Source organism: Mercenaria mercenaria, chromosome 3 (genome assembly GCF_021730395.1).
Source record: "Mercenaria mercenaria strain notata chromosome 3, MADL_Memer_1, whole genome shotgun sequence".
In the NCBI taxonomy this organism is placed as follows: Eukaryota; Metazoa; Mollusca; class Bivalvia; order Venerida; family Veneridae; genus Mercenaria; species Mercenaria mercenaria.
In genome coordinates, this window is record NC_069363.1 from 47,827,468 (window position 1) to 47,850,699 (window position 23,232).

A 23,232-nucleotide genomic window follows, 5' to 3' on the forward strand; every position below is an offset into this window, starting at 1 on the left:
AACTTTTAAATCTTTATTTTTTAATTAATTTAAGCGTTTGCGTTTAGAATCTCAATACAATCTTATGAAGGGAACAAATAGATGTAATCAATGTAATTATCATTCAAATGTATCATCTAAATAACCTCTATCTAATACGCCGCTTTAAAACAATAGTAAAAGTATAAATTTATCACACTTTCATAATCACTCAGCGTCTACTTCCATCACACTGGTGTTTATCTATATTAAAATGAAGAATCAGTAAGCATTTTAATAAATATTCTAGCAAGCATAAATTGGTATATATGTTCTTACATTCTTCAAAATTGGTCGTAAAATCTAATATTACATTGTAATCTTAAGACACTTTTGCGACAAGGGGTTTTGTTTGCAATTTTCATAAGGCTTTGGATCATTTAACATAAGTGTTTCTTTAAATTAGACCCCAATGTTTTGTGATATCTCTTATGTTTAGTGCTAAACTCCTCTTGACGCTATCCTTTGATTGTATGTAACTTAACAGGTGGAATAATACTCAATGATGTGAAGTTCTTGTAGCCGACAGGACTAAGCTGCTTAGGCCTGTTTTGTCGGCCCGTGGTATTTCTCTTGTTATTTGTCTTCTGCAAAGGCACTGAGTACATTCACGTGGGCTTGATTTTCATTCATATTTACAAGAGTGTGTTTGTGTTTTACAGTCCATACATTGTGACTATAACGTGTGTAAGTGCTTCGCCTGGCGGGGATAACGTTCTTCTAGTAAATACATTGCGTTCGAAAAATGGTTATAGTAGTGTGTTTCCATCGCGCTGACTATGGACGGGGGTCAACTCCAGTCTTTGTTCTCGCGTCGTTAGGTTTGAGCACACTTGCCACAGAGATGTCCCAGAAACCATCAAGGCGAGGACTCCGCCCATTCCTACCAGTAGTGAAGAGTATGCAAAACTTCCATCTGCCGGCATTACATAATATACGTGATACACCACTGGCATGACTGACAAAATACCTAAAAAAGCGGAAAAGTTTTTTATATTTGTCTTGAAGACATATGCCATAGAGTCAGAATAACAACAATATTTGTAAATCACAGAAAAACGTCTTTATATAAATAAGCTAAAGGTTTACTTATTTGAAAATGTAGTTAAAATATCAAACTACATCAACCTTAAATTATGGTGTATTTCTTGTGCAATTTCTTTTTATTTCGCCTAAAATCGTTGTTTTATTCGCCGTCCTCAATATTCTTCAAAGTTATGTCCATTTCACTTTGAAATAAAAAATGACTGAAACGAGCGAGGGTGCCCTTTATGTTGCGTGGACAATGAAGTTTTCTCATTAATGCGTAACGTTCTAAAGAATAGTTGCGAAAATCGACGTTATAATACTACATGTTGACAAATAACTTCATTATAGCCGACCGGAATCATGCGCAGTTTGAATCAACTGTAATGTATGTTTCTAACCTTTCAAATGACGTCTGTTTTAGTCACTGTTCAGCTGTGAGAATATGGTACTGCCGTTTCATATATTAACAATTGCTTTTGTTTGGAGAGTAGTCGGACACCCCGATTTCGAATAAAGTGAATCCTCCTGAACAACCGCGGGAAAACAGCTACGGAGGCTGTTGCTCTGAAAAGGTTAATTTATTTAGCAACTTGGCTAGATAGACACACCATCCTTTGCAAAGAGGTTTTAGCTCTCCGGAGATGTGTGTACAAATGTTATCCTTGTATTCATAGACACATAATAGAAACATATTCCATACATCATACTGTTTCCTAACATTAGAAACATAAGAAATACGAGTAATGAAAACATTCCATGACCTAAAAAAAAAAGAAAGATTTCTTTCTTTGTGTGTGTTTTTTTTTCTTTTACTTTTTTTTGTTTTGTTTTGTTTATTGGTTTAGCTCTGTTTTTCTACGTTATTGCGGGCAGTTAACCTAACCAGTGCTCCTGGATTCTGTATTCTCAACAAATAACTTCTATCTTCACCACATAAATCAGAGGTGGAGGACGAATGATTTCGGACACGTGCCTTCTATCAAATCGGCATGCCCTACCCGGGGACCGAACTCGCGATCCATAGATCTGCGCTCCTACTGAGCTAAGCGGATGGGATAAAAGAAAGAAAGAAAGAAAGAAAGCAGCGGTTGTGACTGACACTCGCTGTAGCTCAACGAAACCTCTCTTATATCATGAATACTGAACTTGTACAAGTTATGATTTATTTCAAATAGCGTCTGTGGTATAAAATTTCAAAAATTAACTCTGACCCGTAAAACCAAATTCCGCCATCAAATTATGCGAACGTATGCGTGGAGCGGGTAATTAATCGGGCAAGCCAATGGCAACTTATCTTATGGGCAGATGTTACTAGGGTGGAGAAGTAAGAAACGAAATAGTAAAAATGTAAGACCTTGGGATGTGCGTGCGTGCGTGCGTTTGTGCGTATTTAGGGAGGGTTAGGGATGATATTAAAAAAAAAAACAAGAACAACCTTTACTCCCTTGGAGGGGCGGTTGAGTCAAGGGTCATACGTCTGAAATCACAACCTTTAGAATATTTGAATCTGTTGTATAATATTGATCAATGATATTGTACAATAATGATGCTTTCTGTTTGTGTTTCAAGCGTGAAAACTCCAAACAGTAAACACAATTGCATATGCAAATATTCTTCATGTTAGCAGTGTTTTAAAACGGAAAACGTGTTTATTGGTACTTTGAATAAGAAAAAATTGAAAAACTAAGCTTTATCATATAGAAAGTATATCTAAAGAGACTTTCAAAAATAACATGATCAGTATTTTTAAGCAAAGTTGTCGTATTGGCGTATGTAATACATTCTGCATTCAAACAATTTCTCAATGAAGTCGCCAATTTTACAGTTATAAGGACCTCTTTAGAAAGGAAAGCTCTCTTTCTCACGTTCTATGATTCGTTTCACGCCTGTAGTGAACAACCGATGAATGAGAATGTAAAATACTAAGATTTGAAAAGAGATATATCAGAAAAACAGCCAAACTAAGCTATGTTGTTATTTGGGGGTAGGGGTAGCGTAACGTAATTTTACGGGAAAATGAATTCGGTGACCCCATAATTATTTTCATTCAATCGACAGAAAATGAAGTTTTCATGGTCATGTTAGTTTATTGTCAAAGTCTATCGTTTGGGTTTTACATGAGACAAGATTAACGCAAACTTTTTATTCAAAACTAAACGTCATATTTGTCGCTCTGACGTCACTTCAACGTTAAAATGATCTCCACAAATTTTGCACCATTTCAAAGTCATTTTTAAATGAAAATATGATGAGAAACAAGCAAATCGATACTTGTTGACTGAACAGAACGATTTAAAAAAACAGTCTGACGAACGTGAAATAATGGTTCATCAAAAATGGACGTCAATGGTCGTGTTTGAAGGTTTGTAGAGAAAAAAGTTACAGAAATATCAAAAAACTAAAATACGCATTCTATGAGGAATTTGCTGAATTTTATATTAAACAAAATTTCGAAACGGAACCCAACAACTTCAAATTAGGCGCATTCCACCTTAATTTATACTTTATCCGACACAGTACATTTGTAATAAGAAGGTTAAAATGTTTTGTATGTTAACCTTTATCATGCTGAACACGACTGATTCTGCCTGTGCACTGTCCGCCATTCAGTCAGAAACGTTTTGGTATGCACCCCTTTTAACAGTTAATGGCACTGTCCAAGTTGAAAGAAGGACGAGTTCACTATAGAAATTTAGCAGAGTAAGGAATAAATGCTCTTATATCATCCAAAAACATTAAATTTCTGTGACAAAAATTCCTAAAGTTATGTATTAAAAATTCAATCTTGATCAATACTTAAGAACACAAACTTAGAACAGTAATTATTCACTCTGATAATTCAAGGCAAATGAAAATGTAGTTGGTTTTTTTTTTTGAAATATTAAGTGATCCATTTTCCGTAACATTATACCAGTTCCATATCTACACTGAGGCACACCGAGACAGCTGCCTCGCTATCTTTCAGATATTGCACATTCATATTCTAATGCAACATGCCTCGAGGCAGAAAGATTAATGGAAAGAAGAGTCTTTGAAATAACGTGTATCTATACAAACTCCGGACAGATGCCTTAATTTGTCTTATACTTTCCCCGGCATTTTCTTGAAAATACCCGACTACATCTAGTCCTAATGCTGTATTGTTTTTAACTGAGCCGATGAAACAGATTTATTTTGTAAACCATTTATTGAAATCTGCTTTATAGTTGCACTTTTGTAAAATATATCTCTTTGTCTATTTTAGAATGTATGTATATTGTAAGCTCATTGTTAGGAAATGCTAAAACATATATACATGTATTTCCATAAAAACATTTTTATCCACTGACATTAAGGTGTTTGTTATATCGAAGACTTTGCCAAAAGTTATTTTTACTTTAGAGAAACTGAAATATTTTTACATATTTCTCACCGAAACAGTTCCTATTCATATTGCAATCTCAGCAAAAACTATTGAATACAGACACTAATGACTTTCTTATATTTATCGAACTGATATTATATAAGAAAGATAAAAGGTAAGAGTAGATTTTCCGGAAGCACAGATAACCCCAAACAGCGATTGAGCCATGCATCGAAAAGTAGGGCCACAAGAAATAGAAGCTGTAACGGAAAAATCTTGTAGATGGGCTGCTTCAACAATCTAAAATTCTAAGTAACAATTACGACCTTATATTTCTTGGACTAATTAGCAGTCATTCGTTTGTTTATTTCTAGCTAAAAATCTGCAAACTTACTGATAATGTGTACTTTTGTACATATTACTTACTGTCAGTCTTGCTGACAATATATTTTTGTCTACAGGGTCTTACAAATGCACCATTTATAGAATTTCAAAACTTCTTCGGAGACGACCCGCGAGGCCCCATCCCTATCTGTTCTTCATTTATGTAGACTCGCAATGTGTCATTTTCAACCTGATTTTGTTATGTCTGATAATCATTTTTGTCAAAAAGTACTTATTTTATAGCAAAAACCGTGTAAATGGAAAACAATCGAATTTATGGAAGCCCTGGAGGGACAACTGATTTCCGTACTTCCCACTTCTCACTTCTAACTTTTGCACTTCTCACTTCCTACTTCTTGACTTCCTACTTCCTACTTCTAACTTCCACACTTCTGACTTCTAACTTCCGCACTTCTGACTTCCAACTTCCTGACTTTCGACTTCTTATTTCCAACTTCCACACTTCTTACTTCCGACTTCTTACTTCCTTCTTCTAACTTCCTGACTTCCGACTTCCAACTTCCGCACTTCTGACTTCCAACTTCCTGACTTCTTACTTCCGACTTCCGACTTCCAACTTCCAACTTCCTGACTTCTTACTTCCGACTTCCACACTTCTTACTTCTATCTTCCGCACTTCTGACTTCTAACTTCCTGACTTTCGACTTCTGATTTCCAGCTTCCACACTTCTTACTTCCGACTTCTTACTTCCCTCTTCTAACTTCCGCACTTCTGACTTCTAACTTCCACACTTCTGACTTCTAACTCCCTGACTTCCGACTTCCGCACTTCTGACTTCCAACTTTCCCTCTTTGGAAGTCGGAAGTAAGAAGTGTGGAAGTTGGAAGTCGGAAGTAAGAAGTCAGGAAGTTGGAAGTCAGAAGTGCGGAAGTCGGAAGTAAGATGTCAGGAAGCCGGAAGTCAGAAATGCGGAAGTTGGAAGTCGGAAGTCAGGAAGTTAGAAGAAGGAAGTAAGAAGTCAGAAGTCGGAAGTAGAAGGTCGAAGTTGGAATCAGAAGTCGAAAGTTGGAAGTCAGAAGTGGGAAGTTAGAAGTCAATGTAAGAGAGTAAGAGTAGGAGTCAAGAAGTTGGAAGTGAGAAGTGCAAAAGTTAGAAGTGAGAAGTGGGAAGTACGGAAATCAAGTGTCCCTCCAGGGCTTCCATACGAATTCATTTTTGACATAATCAGTGTATGTGACTGTACCAATGGCGTAACTCTGTAAGTCTATACAGCTTACATGTATATGATAATTATCATCTATAAACGCTAACATATACTTGGCACATGATTCTAGGAAGTTATAACCGAGTCATCAGTGTAGTATTATAATTTTCGGAACATTCCTCGTATTTTAATTCATCGTCTGTCGATTAAATACCGGTTGTTTGTTAGTTATTTGGTTATATTGCTGCGAAATGTTGACGTTTAGGGAAGTGAAAATACAACTTCAATTGTTATGTCGCTTTGACAAAAGGATATAACGAAATCGTACTGATAAAATAACATTATCAATCTTTTAACAACTGCACATTTACACAAATGTTTATTGTAATATGAAAAGGCAAAGAAAGATGCTCTGCTTGTAATATAAGTCCTACATTTAGATGTAAACTGCGCTGAAATAAAGTGAAGTTTTTATATTAAGTAGCTTGTCGTATACCTTGATTTAGTAAATATTACACAAACAAGACTGTCAAGAGTACACAAAGTGTGCCTCGATTTGGAAATGATAAAAGTGATAGAGGGAAAACACATAAGTTTGAAGAACTTTCCCTAGTTATCAAGTTAGCAATTCTGAGATCACGCAGAATATGGTTTATGTGCCTACGAAGACAAACTACATAAAGCAGAATCATACATAAACATAATCAATGTAAAAATACACAATTACACTTACCTGACATCAGAGAAAAGTACGCACTGATTGCAAGGTGCTTCACTTGAATTCCACTTCCTCTGGTCTTGATAAACATCAGGTATATAGCAACGAAGAAACAAGCAACCAGCGCAATGGCCATTTGTACATGTATTGGACCGGCTGCATCTAACCCTTCTGTAACAAAATTCACGAATACCATTAGACACATTTGTGTGAAAAGTTACAGGTATGCTTAACACAAATTTCATGTTTGAAAATATGATCAATTTCTACATATAGTTTATCTAAACATAAAATAATATGTTTATATGTGTTAACAGTGCTGTGCATAAGGCTTGAGATAGTACACATGTAATACATGTATTGCTGAACACAGGATAAATGTTCTAACACTGAAATACTGGATGTTGTTTTAAAAAATCGAATGTTACTGCATGACATTTAATTACGAATGTAGCTCTACATAAACTATTTACATATTTGATAAAGTTGACTATATCTGATGAGGATTTTCACATTTCACTTAAATATCTATGGATAAAACAGTTCCTTGAAAGATGGGCGTAAGATATCTTTAAAGAATATTAAATTTTCATACTAAATGGGAAAATAAAACATAAAGGAAATAACTAGTCAGTCAACATATTCTTACTTTATTAAACACAGTTGATGTTGTGACAGCGTTGCTGTAAGCGAAACATGATTCAGGTCATGTTAAAGACATAACAAATAAAGAATACGTTGAGTTAATAAACAGGTTATCTTAGACTAATGAATACGAATTCTTGTTGCTCAGGTCTACGTCAGTATTGCGCTTTAAAATCCTTTACTGTACTTGGACAAGCTTCTTGCTTATTAATATTCCGTGAAGTGCCCATAAACTAAACATTTTGACCACGTTTATCAGTGAATATTGCATAAGATCTGCTTAAGTTCAAGAGTCTACAACTTTTATGCAGCTGCCTGCCGCCCACATCCACAAAGTGATCCGGGCAATTTTATCATATGTCCCGTCAAAATTAAGAGCGAGACGAACATAGGGTAGATCTTAATACCCATCTATAAAACAAATGTTGCTTTTAATACCTCTTGACAATGGTAATACTTTCACTTAAATATGAAAAATCTTACCTATGTTACAGGTATGCTTTCCACATTTCAATGTATACCATATACCGATTTCGTGGCTCCACATACGGTTCTGTGTGCGGGTCCATCTGGTCCATCCTGGAGTTACATTTCCCGCTAACTGCAGCAAGCCAGACAGGACTCCACCCGGTAGGATGAAAATGACTATTACATTGTGTGATCTTTGCACCTGTGGCATTATTTCGTGAGAGTCCAAGATAGCTTTTCTCTGTTTAAAATGCGTCACTTTAGTCCTGTATTGACAAAATGAAAATGCCCCCTTTATAGATATTCAAGATATGTAATCAACATTTGTGAAACTTTATATCCATCATCCCAGCATGCAAAATAAAACAATGGTGTACACATTGAAGGTACCTGCATGACTCTATATAAAGCGACCTATATATTTATATATTATAAATGACTGATATCTTCTGCCAAAAAGAAACAACATTTATTAGAAATAAATTACGCATATGCATGTAGCTTTGTATTTCATTACTTACTTCTTATAACAATTTTCTTTTTATTCCTGTTGGTATATAATAGACATTTTATGTTATATGCAAATACTCATCTTTATCAACAAGTACATACGGCACATCGAGTTAGTATGTATTCCTTGCATGTTCTTTACTTATTTTTTACTATCTACAGAAGAAGGAATGCGTGTCAATATAAATTAAGCTTAATACAAGTAGTATGTAACCAATTGTGAAATTCGAAAGAAGCCACTCTCGTATTAGACATCGATATTTGAAGTTCTAAATATTACATATAAATCTTAACATTTCGAACCCTTGGAGAAAGTTTTGTTGCAAATACTTAATTCATGTCTTGAATATTCTACAAAATACATGGGTTTACAGCAAAATACATGCATGTTAATATTCTTAGAACAGGCACGCTCTAGGCCAATTATGCAGAGGGTGAGGCTATGTTTCATGGATGAAGAACGTACATTTTTTTGTTTTGGATTCATAAAATTTGTTTCTGTAATATTGACACTATTCGATATCACTTCCTCATCAGCTGTAACAAGCACTTCGTGCAAAAGAATTATAAATAAACTGAGTAATTATATAGTAAATATTATGACTACATAGGGCAGGCTTATCTAACATTTGTGTCCAGCCCAGTTAACTGTAAATGATCAGACATGACCAGGTTACTTATGCGTGTAAGAAACACGGGACGACCTAGGACTACCCAAAACAACACCAAAATTACCAACAAATGTAAAATCAATTCAATAAATATGTGCTTATCATATTCATCACTGAGCATTGTTACCATACTCATGAATACTTGATATCTATTTCCAGATACCATGCCAAAAATTGTCTTCCCTCACAAGAAAACATGTTGCAGCGAATTTTAATACAACGTCACTATAATGCAGACGCAATGCTAGAATTAATTTAAGGTATTAGGCCCATAATAGAGTATCTTCTTTTTGAAGAGTATTCAATTCCTACCATAAACCTACTTTGACTGCAATTTTCAGGGGGGCGTAGGTTCAAACCCCACTGGGACCAACATTTTTTTTCCTTATTTTCCATTTTTTCTAGTAAGTTTTCACTTCTTTCAAGACTTGTTAATGATTTATTGCATAAAAATGGGGAAAAATCATTTGATAAGCAATTTCTTGCTATTCAAAGTGAATTTACCTCTGAAACAGAAGGTGTAGAGTTAGACATCTTTAAAAATACTGAGTTACATACGGTAAAAGTTCTTTATTTTGCCTTCAATCTTTAGATTACATATTGTGGAAGAAATGTGGGTAGGTTTTACTTCTGCCCCAAGGTTATTTTTGAATGAAGCGAGCAAAATTCAAAACAGACCCATAGCATTCGACCTTAATTTTTCAATGTTGGAATTAGAATTCTGTCACATTCAACCCGTTTACTTGAGGCACCCTAAAAATATGATATTGACAGTTTTATTTTAAGTTTTATATATGTTTACCAATAGTTTGATTTTTCTTTCATAAAAAATAATAGTAAAATGAATTCTCTGTAAACGTTTTAGATAAAGGCCATCACTTTGAAATTTGTCCCCACTTGAGCTTGAGGAAATACCATAAATTACACAAAATTTATAAAAAACGGCACGGTAAAATTTTTTAAAAATTTGCAACACGATGTAAAGCACGGTCAACTGTAAGAATATACCAAGCAAATGCCATTTCTTAAACATTACTATTAGGGGCCTAATACCTTAATGCCATTTTCGCTAGTTCCTTTTGTGACTATATCACCTATGCATAAATGTGACTTTTTTTTTTTTCAATGGTATAATATCGTGTCGGCACTTTTAATAAGTAAAATGCTTCTTTCAGGTAAATCAGTTTATAGAAACATTCATGTTGTGATGAACATCTGATCTAACTTACGGATACAAGTTAATATAAAATAAAAGCCAATTTCTTTTTTTTTTTTTCCTTTTTTTTTTCTATTTGTTTGTTCTTTTTTAATTTTTTTGACCCGCTTTTGATTGTAAAATGTTTAAATAATTTTATCATACGATGACTGTTCTAATCTAAACATAAGTGATGTAGCAGGGATATCTTTGTGTCCGATCACAGAAACTGAATTAAATTATTTCTTGCGATGTTTTTTTTTTTTTTTTTTTTTTGAGAATTTTTATCTTTTAAAAATGTATAAGATAACAATATATATTGGTTTTCATATGTCAAACATTGTCATTTATTTGTTTTAATATCGATCACTGAACAAAATTTTCATTTTGGTTGTGTGAAAATTTTATTGTGTTCTTTTAAAAATGGGTAAATCTAAACGGAAGTATCTGTACGAAAATAGATCCTGTTTTAAAGCTGTAAAACGTCTATAAAGACCTATATTTTGAATTTACAGCTGTAAAAGACCTGTAACTGGAAAAATACCAGAAATACCGTTGAAATTCACAGGTGTAAAACATACAAGTCTCAAAAGTACAGCTGTAAAAAGTTAAAGCTGTAAAATGATCATGTCTCAAAATCACAGCTATAACTTTTTTTGGAGGGAAACAAGAGTACTATCAGCCATTTTAGCTGGATATAACTGAAATTTAGTGACACCACATTGTCGAAAACTTTGGAATTTTAACGGTTAGTGTGTAAGTTCAAATGTTTAGTTATCTAATACAGTTAAAAAAAAAGACATGTATAAGTAGACACATTAACTATTTACATTATATTTGAAACTGATAACTTTAAAGGAAATAATTACAAAATAATCATATGTTTTCGTGGCAAAGAAAGTTTAATAAACAAGGTGTGATGCACAGTGTTTACAGTAGATTTGTATCCTACTCTTGATTTTTGCACTTGCTATACTGTTTCCATATTCTATATTGTTCAGTACTTACTAGATCATATAATTTGTCATTTTTTGTAATAATTGATATCCTTTCTAGAGAACTGCTGTTCATCCTAAAGCGTTTTGTACCTCTGCTTAAATTTCGTCCCTTAAAATAATGCTCCACATTTCACCACCTGTAATATTTCTACAGCTGTTACTTTTAGGCATATTCACAGCTGTAACTTTCTCCATTTTACAGCTGTAAGATTTTTTACAGCTTTATCTCACTTGCAAAATTTGATCTGTTTTACAGTCGTTTTACAGCTGTAAATTGAAATTAATGTTGTTACATAAAATCTAAAGATGTAAATGGGAAATAATCGTGACTGTTATTTTGAACAAAAATACAGGTCTTTTACAGCTGTAAAAATTTGCAAGGTAAAGTCTCTAAAGCTCTTCCATTTAAAACGCATATCAATGTATAGGAGAGATCGAGGTATAAATGTTCTAAAAAAAGAACCGCTGATAGGCCCCACTCCTGTCAGCATTGAAAGGTCGTACAAACATTGATAGTATGGGTCAGTTTGTCTGATGTTTCCACTGATCAAGGAATTCCTGAAGAGGTACACTAAATAGTGTGCTTACTTTATTCATGCTTACAAAATGCGAATTACTATGTGTTGGATGAATATTTGATAAATATGTGTTAAATTACAGAAAACAAATATCTTCATTGATTAAAGAAATGATAAGCATTGATCTCTGGCTGCTGGAAGGCCTTGTTACATAATGCATTAATCTATTTGCAACAGATCTTTTTGGCACATATTGCAAGATGTACAGCTGAACATAAATGACAGTTTGGTTTGCATTATAATATATACAGTTTTATAATGTCTTTAGTTAGGTTATATCCTTTGGACACCTGGTACATTTTCATGCAATCTCGCCAGGCATAAGTATGTTTTTGGCAACACAAAAAATGACGTCACTCGACCTCCAGCTATTTCCGGAAGTAAAGAAAATGAAAGGACTTCGGACACTATCATATGCTTCTAGCCTACATTTCAAATGCAAATTTCTCCTTAAGTATTTAAACAATACCCAAAGCGTTTCGAGTCAGTGATAAACAAATGTATTAGTTAATTTATTACAGCAGAAACTGATTTGTATCTGTTCCTATCAAGATGTTTTTCTTATTTTATCTGGGCCAGCGTATATTTTTTTGAAAAAATAAAATGTTTAAATTTCCGTGAAAATATAATGTCATCACTTTACGGAAGTTTTAAATGTTTTAATTCCAGTCGAAAAAAAAGTGACAAAATCTGTTTATTTAAGGAAAAAATAACATTTTAAGATTAAAATCCTATAAATAAATAAAAACGGGAACGATATTTTTCCAAACAACCTGTATTTGATTTATCTATATACTGTTCATAATGTAAAGTTATTGACGCATTACATTGTGTGAATAGGTATACATGTATAGTGACCGGTCAGTTTTATTACAGTGGTTCAGGTAGTTATTTAAGTACATGTACATGTCTGTATAGCTCTGTTATAAGTGATGGCAGCTATTTGTGTGATGTATAACATTAATAATAAGAAAAGTCAGTAATCTTATCAAGGCTGTAGGGTGGGATTTTGTTTAGGATAAGTACCAGTGGCACACATAATATTTGAGCCGCGCCATGAGAAAACCAACATAGTGCAATTGCCACCAGCATTGATCGATCCTGACCAGCCTGCACATCTGCGCAGTCTAGTCAGGATCAATGCTGTTCGCTAACGGTTTGTCTTATTCCAATAGACTTTGAAAGCAAACAGCATGGATCCTGACCAGACTACGCAGATGCTCAGGCTGGTCTGGATCCATGCTGGTCGCAAAGCCACTATGTTGGTTTTCTCATAGCACGGCTCATTTCGCTTAAACATGTAATAAAAATGTATCCGAAATGACAGTTCTATCTGAGGCTTGCCTAAGGAAGCTGGATCGGAAAAAGTTAAATCCGGATAAGTCTGACAACAACCCATCTATAGATAATGTTGTCTATTCAGGGCTGAAGTTGTGGGCAAAACATATTCGAAAAGTTGAAGCAGGTCGCTGCTTAAAAGTTCCACCTGAAACTCGGCTGGACCGTTTAGTTCGTGTTCGCGTCTAGCCGTATTTGTATATGCCATCTGCATGGAAAGCGACTTGACACATCACTTTCGTGGCATCACACTGAATGTGAAACCGTCACTGATATGACCTGCCAAGAAGCTACTGTTCTTGACCTATGCATCACAGGCATATCAATGCCAAGCTTTATTTCTGTTGGATAGACTATAGTCAGGATCAGATAAAATGCTGTGCACATATTGCCCCTTTTTTTGTTGTGTTTAGGCCTAGTCCGCCGCAAAGAAAATCTTCAATTCAGTTTTTACTGAAGGAAGAACATGAAGTGATGAATGCGTGTCACATGTAGTATGTGTCTGAAAGAAATAAATATAAATGCACAGAAAAAGATGAAGAAATAAAGAAATGAAAAATATATAAAAATTACAAAAAAAAAAAAAAAATAATAATAAAAACAAAATGGAAAACAAATTACATCCTGGTGTGCGCGTCGCGAGGAGGGCATGCAGAAGATTACCTGGTGTGTTGCTAGTATTTTACAGCAAACATTTGCCAATCTACTACAACAAACAAACAGGATATGCGAATGAAAATTTAACCCAATGAATAATAATGAATTAACAGTATTTGCTTCTCTCACTACTCTACATGTATAACATGCCTATATGTGCCCATTCAAACATTTGTATAGTATTTTAGTTACAAACAGATGTAAAAATATGTGACTATCAAATTATTAAAATGAATATAAAAAGTATTGGTTACTTTACATTTGGGAACACCCTGTAGTTATATTTTTTGTTTAAAAGTACTGTTCCACCCCTTGCATCAACACAATAGTCACAGAAAGTGTGTATAATTAATATCTACATATGCTGGTCAAATATGGTTTTGATGCACGGGGGGGAACAATGTTCTTTAAAGCAAAATAGCTTTTATATGTATATAATAGGGTACGTAATTCTATTTAGAGCAAAAATTACCATTTTATGAAAAAATATTGAAAAATTTGACTTTAAGAAATAATCTCAAATATGTATTTTGATGGTATATATAATTAAATACTTATTTCTTAGTGGTTTATTTTTCACTCTTGGAGTAGGCAAATTCATATAGAAAGTGTCCGAAGTCCTTAGACATGCTAAACTTGAAAACGAATGTCGCATCTGCATTGATCGATATTCAGGGGTCACGCGCTTGGGTCGCCCCTTCTAAATGTATAGGCGTGGACTTCTTTTATTTTTGCTAATGGGGAGTCAATTTACAGCGCTTTCTGACGATGTGCAACTACCTGGGCTTTAGCACGACATGTCAGCTTTTCATCTACGCAAAAAATATTTGAACTCGCAATAAGCACAAATCCCACAGGGGTCCTAAACGGAGAAAGAGTATATGGAGTTTTTTTGGAACTTCGTCAAATCGTTCTTAAGGTCCTTTTTGATGTTGTCTGAAAGTGGGATGTAAAATATTTCCGTATTAATTTTATGAGCTGCCGACCTAGACATTTCAGAAATAATTTCAAAATGAATTTCGTGTACTAAATGTTGATTCTACGTAAGCGTGAAAAGGGCAATCAGACGCTAAGGGCTAAAAAAAAATTCTTTGTTTCCGGTAACATGCTCAAAAAAAAATTAGGGTAGGTAGGTCGATTTTTTTTTTTCGGAATTTTTTTTATTTAAATAAGCGAGACTTTTCGGAAATTATTTTTGTGTCAAAAAATGAAAACAGATAAGGGGGTTATGCCTTTATAGCATCAGTACGTTGATTTCTAACATCACTGACAATGTTTAAAGCATAAAAAGTGCAGTTTTGCAACTTTTTGTTAAAAAGTTCAAAAAAAAAAAGTCTCCAAGGCCATAAAAACATTTAGGGTCGATCCGAAAATTTAGGGTAGGTCGGGATACCGGAAAAAACATTTTTTTAAACCTAATACGTTTTATTACGTTACTTGTGCGAAAAGTTTATTTTATGATATGATTATTAAAAGCGAAAACAACGAGTCATTTTTCAATTTATATTTAGTAAGTCATATTCTACGCTCTTATGAGCGTACAACATGCAATTTTCAGAAATAAGTAGTTTTATATTAAATTAAATATAAAAAACGTAAAACAGTTTTTGCCATTTTTTAATAATGTATGAATTTTGTTACAAAAATAAATACTAGTACTGGAACGTAATTTGACTTAACTTATGAAGCCAAATAAAATTTAAAATTCCACAGGCATAAATCGTCTTAGAATTCTCATTTCCAGATACTCTGACACGAGCTTGCAATTGTGAAACTCTATAAGTTTTTGGTACAGTTCGTCCCAAAAGTCTTTCTCTTTCTTGGCCCGCTGAATATTTACTCCCTTAGGTGACCAAATTACAAAGTCGCACATGTCCACATCACATATTTCCATCTGCATTTGCATCTTGTGGTAATATGCGTGAGTACGCTTCACTACTATTGCTCTGTCGTGAACACTAAAGCTCAGATTATATCTTTGTCTTCTCTTTAATGGGTTACATTTCTCTTATGCCAGACGGCATTTGATTTTCACGACACCCACAAGGTTCCCGTCGTTACTGTATACAAGTCCATCAGGACTGCATCCAAATTCAATAAATTTTGGAATAATCCACAGTCCTGATTTTTCAGTTGTGTGTGAATTGTTCGCTTTACAGTATGCATCAGATCAATTGCTTCATTTTCATGACTTCTTCCGTAAAGCAACGCTTTTACGTCAGGTTAGACCTTTCCCAATAACCGTCTTTTTAGAAGGTGATATCTACCTCTACGGGTCCTTGTCGAAACAATTTCCTTAGCAATCAATGCTGTAATTCTTAGGCTTCAGCTTGTATGCCATTGTTCAGAATTTGTCTGCTCATGGGTGTTGGGAACATCATAGGTTTTTGTTTCTGTACAAGTTGATATGAATAAATTTATTGCAGAGTCGGTCAAGTTCTTAAGTTTTAACTTGTCTACATCATTGTCACTGCATTTCATCTCGAGTACCTGCTGCATCATACTTACAGAGCTGCTGTTTGGTAGACTTGCTACGACATTGTACACAAACGTTTTTTCATCAACACTCTCTGATTGATCTTGGATCAAACTTTTCAATACGGTCAGGTTTTAATTTTTGTTGTAGTCAGCACTTTGACATTGTGGGTCACGCTTGTTTTTTTTTCGACAGTATTCCACGTGCAAAGTTAACTACATGTAATTGGAGCTACCTGATTTCTAAATTTCATTATGTAATCTTCCAACGAAAAAAGTAATGCAGCAATGTGATTACATCTACCCATTGATGAGGCTTTAAAATCACATGCCGTATCCATAACCTTTCCCAAAGTTGACTTCAACGTAACACAAATACCGATATTTAGTTTGTTTTTACAGTGTTTGAAGCCATTACATTGCATTAAATGAATTGGCAATCCTCTTTAATCTGGTGTTTCACATTCTTTACGTGTCTGCTTATGAAAACCTGTCTTCCTTTCAACATTGGTTTAGAGGTGTTGAAATCTTTTTCTCCATCCTCACTGTCACTGCTACTGTCGGACTGATTAATTCTTGTTGTATTTGCTGTTGTTATTATGTGCTCATATACAGAACCATAACAAAACCCTTTTGGCGGGTGACCGGCTGGAAAATTCTTCCATCCTGTTGTCGGAAAGACTGGAACGTTCACTGAGCTGTCCTCTTCTCCGCGCAACTTGGCTAAGGCTTCAGTAACTTTCTGCTCATACCATCTACCGCCATCAATGGATGTGTAATAATATCGTCAGCACCACCAGCTTCTATGCAAGCTTTACACCATTGTAAAAAATACATAAACTAGTTTTGTGATAAAAAGCACATCTGTTTGCATGTGCATATGACAGATAACATCTGCAATTGGTTGTTCATGCCCTCAAACCATTTACACAAATATCTCTAAAATGACCATTATCTATTTATTTCTCTATTTATTTATTTATTTATTTATTTATTATTAATATATTTATTCATTTATTTATTTTCATTCATAATTTTTAGAAATTGATTTCTGGTATATCACATTATTTCCTGATATTAAACTTAAAATCATTTTTCTTACATTTTCACCTTTTAAAAGAAAGTGTCTTCTACAAAATAAATTGTAACTAACAAAAAAACCCAACAAAACAAAGAAAATATTTTAGCAACTAATTACATTTTAGGTATAAACAATACCAAAACAAACAAATTACTCAGGTAGACATACCTTTCAATCATATCTGTCTTTTTCCCAGATATATTTAAACATCTACACTCTAACTAGCGTTTAAGTTCACAAACAGAATATTTTCTGAAATATCACTGCAATGAAATGTTGTACCTGGGACATCATTTTCCGTTCATTTTACTGAGAATTTGTTTTCTGATGTTGCCATTGTTTATTATGGTAGTACAGATATATTATCAGTGTTTGTACGACCTTTCTAGAAATATTTATCACGTGGTACACACAGCCGATATTGATGACGTGCTTAACAACGTCTCCTATATATACAATAACATTAGGTTATTCAACATTGTTCTGTTCAATACGGAGGTATATTTTGACGAGTACCCAGCTGAGAAAACTATATTGGATGAGCCGCTGTTGTACAGTACAATGTTAAAAAACTTTTTTATTCTATATCTGTTTTATTTCAGTTTAAATTAAAAATGATTCACTGAATAATGTATTTCTGCCTTTTCTGTATTCTCCTAGCTTGGTATGAGTGCAAATATATATTATACAGAACAATGTTAGGCTCTAAATAACCTTTTTATTCTACATGAATATTTATTTTAATTCATTTAGAAATATACGTGATTCATTGAATGATAAATTAAATTCAACGTATAACCGATTTTGAGTGTATTAATTTATGTAAAACACGATTTTGCTATACATTATTTCGATTCCAATATGCTCTTAATCTAAAACAGTAGATAAAAAATAATAGCGCTTTTTTATCGCAACAAAAACATTGACGTCATAGCACGTTAACGTGACCTCATTTTTAAGTAAGCGTGTTTTAACAGAAGCATATTAGAATGAATGTTGTATTTCTGAGTCTCAGTATTAAATAAATCATATAGTGCAACCTCCCTACAACACTTTCGTTAGCGACAAAATAACCCTGCTTTCAAGACGCATAATCAGACTCTGTACATAGAGCGACTACTTCACCTGATTTACATTTTCACGCGTTTCGGGCTTTATCGTTTGTTTAACATGGGACTGTTGAACCATCCAAATACGGAAAAAATCCAGGTTTTTGTACTCACGTGCATCCAATACGGTAATATACTGTACGGTCACGTGTTGCAAATAAACGTTCACGATTGGATAAATCAAATAGATATAGAATAAAATATCTTAATAATAAATAATTTGGATCACACTGTTGAAATGCACTGTTCGACATATTTCTATCACATATAATCATATTCTAAAAATAAATCAGTATTAATAGTACTGTATCTGCTGATTTTATTTTATTTCATAGTGACTAATCAATCGTTTTAGCCGATCTATAAAGTATTCATTAAAATGTTTATACCTGATCTGAGTACTCCGTTTAAATGCCTTTCATGTACACTCAAGTGTTTTACACACGGTATTTTACCAATATTCTCCTCTGATTTCTATGTCCTAGCAGCCATCGATAACACAGAGAATAGACTGGCCTCGAACTCTATCACGTTGCTTTTGTAGCTGTCGTCTGCTTATAAAATATGGGTGATTTCCTTTATGGCAGTTAAACTACATAGAGCGGAGCACTGTATAGTGTAGCCGGTAACTTCATCTAATTAAAACATTTTACCATTTAACTTCTTCTAATAGTTTGAATCTGCAAGAAAGACACGCACATAATATATGCTGAACAAAATAAGTAACTGTGCAGATATATGTAAATATGATAGTAAGGGTTAAATTATTTTTATATGTGTTGCAAGAGTATTTCAATGTAAATTTGTGTGGATTTTTTTTATCGCTCTACGTTTACGAAAAACAGATGAAATGGTTGATTAAATATCGTAAGGGTTTTACACCAAATACAGGGTATGGCCACCTTGAGCATCGAGGACTGCCTGGCATCGTTAGCGCATAGAACCGGAGTGTGTTGATTTTGGCCTGTGGAATGTTGTTCCGCTCCTGAATTAAGGCTTGCGTTAGTTCGGTGGAATAGGGCGACGTCTAACCCGGTGATCCAAATTATACCACAGGTGTTCGGTTGGATACAGAGGTGGGTTTTTGGCGGGCCAGTCAATAGGAATTCCAATGTTATTCGTCCTGAGAAAATGCACTGTATCTCTAGCTGTTGAAACACAGTTATACTGGCATTATTTTGAAACAGTGGGATGATCAAGACGAGTGCAGTAACTACGCACAATGCCTCCCCATACTTAGACGGAACGTCCACTCCCAAAACGATCTCGTTCAAGTACACGCCAGTCGGCATAACATTCATTTCTTCTACGGTATACTCGAACCCTGCTATCACTTCGATTAATGAAAAAATCTCGACTCGTCGAAAATCAGAAAGCTGTTCTATTGTTGCCTTAGCCTGCGATGGTGTGTACGTGCCCAAATAATTCGATTTATGCGGTGACATCGCGTCATAACACAGCCAACGTAAAGACAAAGTCCACGTAGCTCACCCTCGCACAGACCAGCGCTTAAAATGTGGTCAAATATTCGGTTATGTGTATCAGGGATGTTAGCAGCAGTGGCAGTGGCAGTTTGGAAACGATTGCGTAGGTGGGTATTCAATAATCTGGTTCCCTGTCCAATATTGGTTCCCATTCAAAATGGCTTCCAATTATTGGATCAGGTAACCACCAAGCGAAATAGACAAAATTGTGGCTAACAGACTGCGTCGTAAAACAATATTTGAACCAAGCTGATTTCCTAATCAAAATATATACCAGTCGGGCACCTGAATAGCTCAGCCAATCTGATCCTAGATTTTACCAACCAATGCGATCGCCTCCTTGTTTTCAAGGTAAACAAAGAATGACATATCCATAACAACAACATGAAAACTTTTCCTTCGATTCATTCTGAAAAATGTGAATTTCTATGACGAAAGTACTTCATTTCGTTGTATTTTATACATGATCATCAGAGAAAAACACAACTTATACCACAAGTAATACTGTCTTTGTTCAACAAATGAAGAAAAGCTGAAACTACCAGAAAATGCTGCCCCCAAAAAGGCACACCAGTGACACATGTTGACTCTGGAATTTTGACCAATAAAATCTATTAGATATTTACAAGTATTGTCTTTTCAACATGAGTTCATAGATAAATGTGCAAAGTCCAAGCTTGTCGGGTTGTTAATGCATAACTCAGTCTTCCAACATTTATAATCATCACAAATTATATTTGTCAAAATGTGACAAAACTCTTACTTATTTTCATTTACACCTGCAATAAATCCCCTCCCCAGTCTCCTTCAAAACAAAACCAGAGACTTGCAGTTATAACCTGGAATCAATACTGAATGACCATTCACTTGAAAATGCATATTATGCATAAAATGTCAATTAAATGTACTATTAAATCACTCCTCACAGGTCATGATCAAATACACCAAGAGCTTACATTAATGTGTGTCATGCATCTTCAATACAGGATAGTGCATGTTACATGAAGGCTGAAGACTGATAATTTTCAATGGAATGCAGTTTATCAAAATGTGATACCTGCTATCAGGGCCACATCCAGGATTTGGTTGATGAGGTTGCAAAGTTACTTGAGGATTCCAGGCATATGGAACCCTGCCCTGGATCATTGTGCAAGCATACCTGCAATGGTGCAACCTGTCTTATATTTGACACAGTTTGAGTTGTTTTTTTTTACAAAATGTCGCAAGTAAATTTTCTATATAAGCAATATGGCTAATGTGATGGCTTTTTACTTTGACAGTCAGCAATAATAAAGAGTAATGTAAATAAAGTTCTGTGAGTGATTCAGTGAATCCAGCTGAACTTTTGTCTAAAATGACTGATGTATTAATTTTAGGCTGTCAAAAATCAATGCTTGTTGGATTTTGGCCCCTTTCAGATCAGCCCATGCTTCACCAAGAAAACATCAGGTTAGGTGTGCACTTACTGCACAGCTATAACTCCTGGACAAATCTTGCATATCACTTCAAAGAGTATTTTTCTTTTATTATCTTTTTATTCATTTGATAATTATGACTAAGCCATATCTAAAAGATTTAATAAAACTGTCCCTAGACAGAATGTAAATCAATTTGTCAAAGTAAAAAATGTTTTTTGTATATTTAGTTTTTACAGTTATTTTCACTTCAGTTTGTTAGCTTTAATACATCTAGGTACTTTTAAACTATCCATCGCAAGTACATGTATTTGGTAATTGTACATTGTTAAGATAAAGAAAAGCAACAATAATTTTATTAAGGTACATAATGCAATGAGGACAGTCACAATTCATGGTGTGGGATCCCTTAATTGTTATAAAAATGTATTGAGACAACAATGCACATTTTGGTGACTAATATGTAAGTATGATCATGAATTTATCATGTACAATTATGTATTATTTTTCAGGGTATATACCAAAAAAAATGTATAAAAATATACAATTAATAACAAAAACTCCACAATGTTTTGTAAATTGGAAGTCCAAATAAATAGTTCTCATATACAAAGGCTTAGACTTCACATATAAGTTTTTTTTTTCCTTTTTGTGAATTTTAGAGTGTTATTTCAAGTCAGGCATTTTCTAATGCTATTTACTCGTGAAAAAAAATGTTTTTATCAAAATTAACTAAAATTATCTGTATGAGATGTAGTCTGTATGAATAAATAGCACATTTGGGTAAAATTTACTTTTATGCTGCTGTGCTGAACCATAATATACAAGAAAAAGCACATTATTATTATTATTATTATTATACCAGACCACATCATGTCAGGAAAGGACAAACAGCAAAGTATGGGCTTAAAGTAATTTTCTGAGTAATTGTAAAAAGTGTTTTATACCTATTCAATAAAAATTTGGGGGAGGGGGTGGGGACAGGTTTTCAGTGAAACCAGACCTCTTCCTACATTCTTACAGTTATGGAGTGTGGAGTGTAGCAAGTTTTTTTTATGCCCTCGAAGGGAGGCATATAGTTTTTGAACCGTCTGTCGGTCTGTCCGCAATTTTCGTGTCCGGTCCATATCTTTGTCATCCATGGATGGATTTTCAAATAACTTGGCATGAATGTGTACCACAGTTAGACGACGTGTCGCGCGCAAGAACCAGGTCCGTAGCTCAAAGGTCAAGGTCACACTTAGACGTTAAAGGTCATTTTTCATCATAGTGCATTGATGGGCGTGTCCGGTCCATATCTTTGTCATCCATGGATGGATTTTCAAGTAACTACGCATAAATGTGTGGCACGGTAAGACGACGTGTCGCGCGCAAGACCAAGGTCTGTAGCTCAAAGGTCAAGGTCAAACTTAGACGTTAAAAGTCATATTTCATGATAGTGCATTGATGGGCGTGTCCGGTCCATATCTTTGTCATTCATGCATGGATTTTAAAATTTTTGGGCATGTATGTGTACCACAGTAAGACGACGTGTCGCGCGCAAGAACCAGGTCCGTAGCTCAAAAGTCAAGGTCACACTTAGACGTTAAAGGTCATATTTCATGATAGTGCATTGATGGGCGTGTCCGGTCCATATCTTTGTCATTCATGCATGGATTTTAAAATTATTGGGCATGAATGTGTACCACAGTAAGACGATGTGTCGCGCGCAAGATCCAGGTCCGTAGCTCAAAAGTCAAGGTCACACTTAGACGTTAAAGGTCATATTTCATGATAGTGCAATGATGGGCATGTCTGGTCCATATCTTTGTCATTCATGCATGGATTTTAAAATAACTACGCATGAATGTGTGGTACAGTAAGACGACGTGTCGCGCGCAAGACCCAAGTAAATACTATTTTTTCTGTATGCCAGGGCTTCCTGCTAGGATTTGAACCTAGAATTCTACC

At 34.5% G+C, this 23,232-nt stretch overlaps 1 protein-coding gene across 1 annotated transcript; it reads right to left on the bottom strand.

The window, feature by feature from the left end:
* On the bottom strand, window positions 1–18,531 carry LOC123525781 (uncharacterized). The gene is made up of 4 exons (XM_053538393.1): window positions 18,498–18,531; window positions 7,787–8,037; window positions 6,674–6,829; window positions 1–988 (listed from the first exon to the last, which is right to left on the bottom strand). Exons 2-4 carry the CDS (start codon window positions 7,980–7,982, stop codon window positions 768–770), a joined length of 573 nt encoding a protein of 190 aa, XP_053394368.1. The 5' UTR covers window positions 7,983–8,037; window positions 18,498–18,531; the 3' UTR covers window positions 1–767.
* Between the last annotated feature and the right edge of the window lie 4,701 nt (window positions 18,532–23,232).